We start from the raw sequence: 7,603 nt of genomic DNA, 5'->3' as shown, positions 1-7,603 counted from the left end.
GGGCTTTGGGTGGGTTTTGCTTTAGGTGTTGTCCACTTCCCACAAGTCACTTGGCTACACGACTTTTTGCTTTCCAGATTTGCCTTTGGAAGAGCAACGTGGCCCTGCTGGGGAAGGTGATGTAGAGCACCAGGCCAAAGCCTTCCTGGACGCACCACCCTCTCTGCTCGTCCTCCAGAAAGCAGCAGGGGTAGATGCGGTGAGAGGACGGGAAATGGCAAAGGTAGGGCAGGTCCACAAACCCTGGGACAAGGCGTCTCATCTAGGAGGAGGTTCCCGATGAGTTCAAGGAGCTGCTCTGCCTCTTCCTGATATTTTTGCTCTGTTGGATTTAGGTAGGGCGTCCCTTGCCACCTGCTAACGCCAACATTTCTGCTTTAGGCACCCGCCGCTTTGCCTCCAACTGCCCCAGAGACCACGGAAGATGCCCCAGGATGCGCACAAGAACTAAAGAGCCTTTCCCGGGAAAGACGGTTAAAGGAGTCAGCTTTGCTTCCATCAAGACGTGATGAATCCAGTTGATCCTGCCTTTACCTATCTAAACCCACTGGGGGATGGAAAGCTTTGCAGGCTCCCTCCAGGAAACTGAAAACCCAAAAGGAAGAGAGAAGAGGCCTGGGATGAGGAGAGGGAACGCTGGCAAGAAGAGGAAAGAAGGAAGAGCGCAAAAGATGGGGACGGAAAAAGAGGAGGGAGAAGCCCAGGTGTGTCCCAGGCTCCGCTACCCATCTTTCCCAGCTGGGGAAACTGCTCTAAGGCAGTCCAAGGGGCTGGCAAGGGAGGGCAAGGGACGGTGCTGCGCAGGGTTTGGGAAGAACTCCACGGCAGCTCCCCAGGGGCTCCCCATGGAGCCCTGCTGCGTGGCACAGGGGCACTGAGCACCTCTGCACACGCAGGGGCCTCTAAGGGCATTTCCATGGGGGATACGGTGCCAGAGCCCTCCCCTCGGCAATGCCCGCAAGAGCTCTCTCTTCTGGGCTACAAACTACTCCTTGTCCACTCTGTTTCCCAAAGAAAGGGCAACCAAGTCCTGCCTCTGTGGGTTCATCAGTGCTTTCCGACTCTCGCTGTAGATGCCCATTTCCTTTCAGGAGCCGAACCCCTGCCATTCCTGGGCTCCCGCACCTCATGTCCGTCCACAATAAAAGGCTGTTTTCTCCCATCTGACTGCGCCTCTCGTCAGCTGTTCTGGAGTGAGAGCTCTTGTTTTGCGATGGTGCTTGTAAGCATCTGCTCTGCAACCGCTTTGAGCAAAAGAGAGTAAAATCCTGTTCCCACTTGTAACCCTTGTGCTGCGTGTCCTTGCAAGTGGTTTTGGAGATGAAAAATCCATGGCATTTCAGGCTCATCATGATTTGACTCATTGGAAAGGAAGGAGAAGGGAAGGAAAAGGGGAAGGGGAAACAAAAGGGGAAGGAAAAAGGGAAGTAAAATGAGAAAGCAAAGGGGAGGGAAGGGAAGGAAAAGGTTGGACTGCTGTGCTGTGCTCCCATTGGTCGAATGTGGAGATTGACAGTGGCAGCGGGCCAATGGAGCGGTGCAACCCAAGAAGGAGGGGGCGGGCGATGGGGCAGCGGTGGCCAATGGGCGCCCGTCGTGGGCGGGCCGGGCCGGGGGAAAATGGCGGCCGGCTGGAAATGGGAGCGGGGCGGTCGGGGCGGAAAGCAGGGCCCGGCGGGTGGTTGGTTGGGCTGGGCCCGCGGGGCCGCTGCGAGCACGTGGTGAGGCAGCTGGAGCATGTGAAGGTGAGTGGGCGGCCCCGAGGGGTGGTGGAGGGGCCGGTAGGGCCCTGAGTGGGGCTGTGAGGGCTGAGGGGGGGCATTGACGGGTGGGAGGGGGGGTGTCTGGGCCCGGCTCCCCGCAGGGTGCCTTGGTCCTGGGGGGTTTGGGGTGCGGTGCCGGCGATGGCGGAGAAATGGAGCCCGTCAGGGTGGTAAGAAAGCGATGCTCGGGCCGTGCTGGTGCCGCCCCGGAGGGACGCGGGGCCGGGCCCTCCGCAGTTTGCCAGCGCTCCCCGCAAAGTGTCGGTGGGGCCCTGGGTGTGCCGGGCTGTGGGGTGTCTGCTGTCCCTCAGCGTCGCCCAGGGGGGCTGCAGAGGGGGGCGAAGCAGAGAGGGGAAGCAGAGAGGGGGAGCCGGTTTGTGGCCTGACCCGGAGAGTGGGACTCGTGCTGCTGGGGCTGGCAAAGGGGCTGGCGTGGCTGGTTTTGGGGCTGAGAAAGAGAGGGAGTTGTGTGGCTTTGGGCTGAGGAAGAGGGCTGGAGATGAAATCCGCGCCAGGCCCCTTCTCTCTGCGCGGAGGATCTGTCCCAGCCCCGCTCCTGAGGGGCAGAGGTGAGGTGGGGATCCCCCATCTCATCCCCCTTGGCTGGGTGTGACAAACAGGCTCATTTCTCCTCTCTTCTTTTCCCAGCGTCACCTTCTGCGGCACGGCAAGAAAACCCTGCATGGCTGATTCCGCTCACTGCTCAGGTAGTCGCATGCCTGGGGCGAGACATGTTTGTGAGTTCCGGGTCGCTACAGATCTTCCCCGTCAAAGCCGCAGAAAAGGCAAATTTGCTGCCAGTGCAGAAAAGCTGATGAGAGGTTTTGTGCTTGTTTTTGTGCGGCTATTTAGTCGTTTGAGGACCAAAGGCCTCCAAGAGAAGCGTTATAAAAACAGGTGTTTTTATTAATACTAAAGTGAGAAGTGTAGAGTAACGCGAGGAATAAGTGCATTTTTTATTAGCGTCGACAGCTCTAGATTCGCCAATAACAGCACTTCAAAAGCGCTCGTGTCCGGGGCGCTCTGAAAACCATTAACTAATTAATCTGGTGCCAAAGGCTGAGAAATCATTTCAGGAGCTCAAGTCTTGGAATGTTTAATGAAGTGAGATGGAGCCTTTCAAGTGGCGGTAACGTGATGCTGCTGGAGAAGTTGTTAGAGGAGAGCAATTAGTGCTTTCCTGGGAAATACGGGCCGTATTTCTTACAGCACCTCACGTGCTGTGGTTGCTTGGAGATAGGCATGCTTGGAGAATGGCTGTCCAGCTCCGGTGCTTCTGAGGAAGCACTGCTGTCCCATCCAGCCAGGTGGGCTACTTCTCCCCTTCTCTGGGCAGTGACGGTGGAGGGCAGGCTCTGTCCCCTGGGTGTCCTGGGGAGGCCAGTGGCAGTGCTTTCATTCTGTGTGTCTTCAGGTGACGGGCATGGATCCGATGCCTTGGTCCGAATGCCAAGACGCCTTACGCAAGCTCGTACAAGACCCAGTGAGACACCGCTCAAAAAGGGAAGGTGAGTGCCCACTTCCCCTTGCTCTGTGATTGTCCCGAAAGGTGGGGCTTTGCTGCTTCAGGGGCCAGAGAGGAACCACCTCCTCCCGCTTCCCTCTGTCCGTTAGCACTCAGGCTGTTGGGCCTCCCAGGGCGGTGGCTGCTGCCGCCTCCTCCTTCCAGGGGAGAGCTCTGCCCTCAGCATCTGGAGGTGGCAACATGAGCAAGCGCAGAAGACTCTTTCTCCCCCGGTTCCAGGGCCAGGCCCTGCTTTGCAACAGCTCGTAGTCCCGTCCACCCAGCGACCACCTGCCTTTTCTCTCCTCAGGTGCCATGAGGCCTGCTCTTCTCTTGCCCAGTGACCTGAACGCCGAGGATGTGCTTAGGAAGTACATACCAGTCGCTGCTCTCGGGAAGGTACGGCAAGGCCACCGCTGCTGGGGGCTGCATTTTCGGAGGGCAGAAGAAGTGGTGCCTTGCAGAGATGGAGCTCTTATGGGAACAGACCAATCAAAGAAAATGCGCCCTGCGATGACAACGCAGGGAAACTGAGCCCAGGGGCACCGGTGCTGCACCATTGTCTGCGTTGTCCTCAGAGAGACATGGGTGGCAGGAGGAGGACTCCTGTCCCTCTGTCTTTTCCGTGGCTATGGTTCTGGGTGTGCCGCGGACACGATGGTGGGATAAAGGGGAGATTCCCCTGAAGTCCCTGGAGCATCCCTGAGGGTCTCCCCTCATGTCCGTACCGGTCCCCAGATGGCGTGTTAGCGGAGCAGCCTTCTCTCCTTTGTCATTTGTGTTATGACTCGGCGTCTGCCTGCCGCAGGCTGGGCGGCCTGCCCGCCCTTTTGCACTGAGAGGAGGATTTATCCCTTCCTCTGCTATTACCCGCTATCGCCAGCACGCCTGCTCTCCCTCGGTACTGGTGTGGGCAGTAAGAGCCCGGGAGAGCAGGCTGGTGAAGCCGTCGTGCTCTTGTCTTCCAGCTCGATGCAGGACTGCCCATGGACCTCCTCTCTGAGCTACGGCCAGTCACCTGCATCTTTGTCCAGCTGCAGCTTGCTGCAGGTACCAGCTCGGAGCATCTCAGCACCGTCCTCAAGGAGGCCAGCAGGGTGATGCTAGAAATCCTCTCTCCTCACAAGGGCCACATCAACAAAGTCCTCCTGTGTGATAAAGTGAGTGGGGGGGAACGGTGGCCTCCCCCAGCGCCAGAGGGTGGGCAGTGAGCGCGAGGGAGAGACTCCCTCTTAGGCGCTGTAGCAACATGTTCCACATCTGTCCTGGGCAGGGCTGCACGTTCCTCTGCGTGCTGGGACTCCCTGGAAACAAGCTGCCCTGCGAGAGCCTTCACGCCCTGCAGAGTGCTCTGGAGATCTTCAACTCGTGCTCCACCATGCTCAAGGAAACAGAGTGAGTGTGTGGCGGGGGTCGGCGGGGTGCATGCTGCCTGGGACGGCGCAAGGGGGCTTCCCAGAAAGAGATGTGCCTTCTAGCTTGCTCTCCCTTGTCCCTGGCAGGAAGGAGGCAGTGCCCTGAGAGGTGCAGGCAACCCCTGGGCTCAGCCCACGGCAGCCAGACGGAGTCCCTCCAAGCACACTCTGCTGGCCACCGTGCTGGAAAGAGCCCTCGTGAGGGCCAGAGGCCGCTGCGGCCAGAGGCAGGCCCTTCTGGGCCACTGCCCCATGAACGGGGATGGGGCCCAGCCACCTGATCCCAAGTGGCTGTCATCGCCAGGCGGTGACATGGCGGGCGCCTTCTTCCCTCTCTCTTTGCTCACAAGAGGGCTGTGGCCCTGCCCGTGCTCTGCCCCTGCCCCTTGTCCCTTGCAACCTGCAGATGTTGCACCCCTGAGCTCTCCACGTCCCCGAGACCCACGCTGGCAGGGCAGCACAGCCGGTGGCCCAGGCTGGCACCGAGGGGAGGTGTGGGAAGGGATGAAGCCAGGCGGGCAGGACTGCGCCTGGGGCGCTGCTCAAGCCCTGCTGTTTCTCTGTGTGCCAGGACAATGTCTGTGGCAGTTACCAGAGGGACGGTGTTCTGCGGAGTCACTGGCCACCCGCTGAGACACGAATACACAGGTATTGGCCTGGAAGGGTGCCGCGGGGCTGGTGGCACGGGCCACACCGACGCATGCTCTCTCTCTCTAACGCGTGCTCTCCCTCTGGCAGTCCTTGGCCGGAAGGTGAACTTGGCTGCCCGGATGATGGTGCACTACCCTGGGCTGGTGTCCTGTGATGCAGTGACCTACGCCGCCTCCCGGCTGCCCGCTTCCTACTTCAAGGAGCTGCCTGAGAGAGAGATGAAAGGCCTCAGGCAGCCTGGCCCTGTCTATCAATACGTGGGGGTCACCGAGGAGAGGTGAGTGTCCTCCGAGACGGTCGGAAGCCCTGGCGTGGCAGGCTTTTTGCCCCTCTCCCCTGCTGTCTCCAGCTGCTGAGAGAGCAGGAGTGAAACCACAGGCATGGGGAAGGTTTGTCTGTCTTGGTAGACACAACCTGGCCTTGTGGGCTGGGTCTAAAGGGCTTTGGGCTGTGCTTTCCGTGCTGTGCTTGCTCCACCACGTGCCCTGGGAATGCTGACCCAAGGAGTTTTCTGTCCCAGCTGCTCCGAGCAGGAAGCTTTGGGCCAGTCTGGTCCCCATGGGGAAACGTGGACCATCGGGACACTCTTCCTCAGGTCTTCCTGCAGAAATCTCAGCTCTTCTGGGCCAGGATTTCACCTTCCCTTTAGAGGACGGTTTGAAGGTTACCACTGCCGTCTCTTTGAGACTGCGGGAAGACTTGAGCCAAAGGTGCCAGGTGCTTGGCGTCCCAAGCCCTTCAGGGACACAAGTCCCCCTTTCAAAGACGCTTGGTGTTCTTGGCCAAAGTGGTAAAGCTGTCTCCCAGCCAACAGCACGCCCTGGCTTCTTTCACGTGTCTTCTCCTGTTTCTCTGGGTTTGGCCTCTGGGGATGGACTCTTGATATGTTCTTCTGTCCCACCGTGGCCGCTGGGCTTCTTTACGCTTGAAGCTGTCGTAGCGTGTCAGCTTGAACTTTGGCTGGGAAAGCGTGCAGGGGATAACAGCCTGCTCCAGAGAAAAGCCGGTACCCGAGGAGCACCTCCTTCCCTACCACGCCAGGCTGCTTCTCTAGGTCCCCTTGGCTTCTCACCATCTCATTGACTTGTGTTGTCTTTTCCCCTGCTTCTAGCATCTTTGGCGTGGGTCTTACCAAGAAGAGGTCGGAGTACGTCCCCTTGCTGGGTAGGTGGAGAACGCCTTGCTCTTCTGAAGCCCAGGTTCTTCCCCTTGGTAACTTTTAGTGCCTTGCTGGGAAGGGAGAGGCTTTTACCAGGGATGGTGTTGCCTGCAGCAGCCCTAAGAAAGCGCCGCCTGTCTTGGTCTCTGCTTGCTTGATATCTTTGGGTGGAAAACGAGGTGGGGCGCCTGCTGCTCCCTGCTGTCTTCCAGAGCTGGTAGGAAGGTTGCTTTCAACTGTGGAGCTGCTCACAGCCTGGGGGCTAAACTGATCCCTGTCTTTGGGGTCAGGAAAGAGATTTCCTTCTGCCAAATCGATGGAGAGTTTTGACGGTGGGTTCTCCTCCTTCTACTCCTCAGAGCTGCTTTCTTGGCAGCATCTGGGCGAAGACACGGAAATGTCAGGAGGCAGGGGATGCCTGTATTCACTCGGGGTCTTGCCGAATGTTTTGGGCCCTGTTGTGGGTTAACCCCGCTTGGCAGCTCAGCCCCACAGAGCCACTCGCTCCCCACAGTGGGATGGGGAAGAGAGTCGGAAGGGTTAAAGTGAGAGCACTGGTGCGCTGAGATACAGACAGCTTAATAGGGAAAGCAAAAGCTGCACACACGCCCAAAGCAAAATCAGGCATTCGTTCACCGCTTCCCATGGGCGGGCAGGCGTCTTGCCATTTCGAGGAAAGCAAGGTTTCATCACGTGTGACGGTGACTTGGGAAGACAAATGCCATCACTCCGAATGTCCCCCCTTCCTCCTTTCCGCCGGATTTTCTTGCTGAGCACGGCGTTGTATGGTCTGGAATAGGCCTTTGGGCAGTTGGGGTCAGCTGTGGCGGCTGTGGCGGCTGTGCCGCCTCCCAGCTTCTTGTGCACCCCCAGACTGTTCGCCAGCGGGGCAGCGTGAGCAATGGAAAAGGCCTCGACGCTGCGCAGGCGCTCTTCAGCCATAACTAAAACCTGGTTGTGTTATCAACAGCGATGTTTGGTCACAAATACAAAACATAGACCTGTACAGGCTATTGCTGAATAAAATTAACTCTAGCCCGGACCAAACCAGAACGGGACTGGCGACGCTGCCTTAGCTACTGGGAGGTGCTGTGCAGCTCACGGCACAGCG

General features: G+C 58.6%; 1 protein-coding gene across 1 annotated transcript; it reads left to right on the top strand.

Annotated features, from left to right (window-relative positions):
• Window positions 1–4,397: 4,397 nt before the first annotated feature.
• Window positions 4,398–5,602, top strand: LOC128917548 (adenylate cyclase type 10-like; the record flags this gene model as incomplete). Its single annotated transcript, XM_054220800.1, has 4 exons — window positions 4,398–4,427; window positions 4,541–4,662; window positions 5,254–5,330; window positions 5,421–5,602. Coding segments are annotated over 4 exons (411 nt in total), but the record flags the coding sequence as incomplete, so codon positions are not given.
• Window positions 5,603–7,603: the final 2,001 nt, after the last annotated feature.

This window comes from Rissa tridactyla, chromosome 14, assembly GCF_028500815.1.
Source record: "Rissa tridactyla isolate bRisTri1 chromosome 14, bRisTri1.patW.cur.20221130, whole genome shotgun sequence".
Taxonomy (NCBI): domain Eukaryota; kingdom Metazoa; phylum Chordata; class Aves; order Charadriiformes; family Laridae; genus Rissa; species Rissa tridactyla.
The sequence above is the reverse complement of the archived record's forward strand: the minus strand, read 5'-3'. Positions and strand labels throughout refer to the sequence as shown.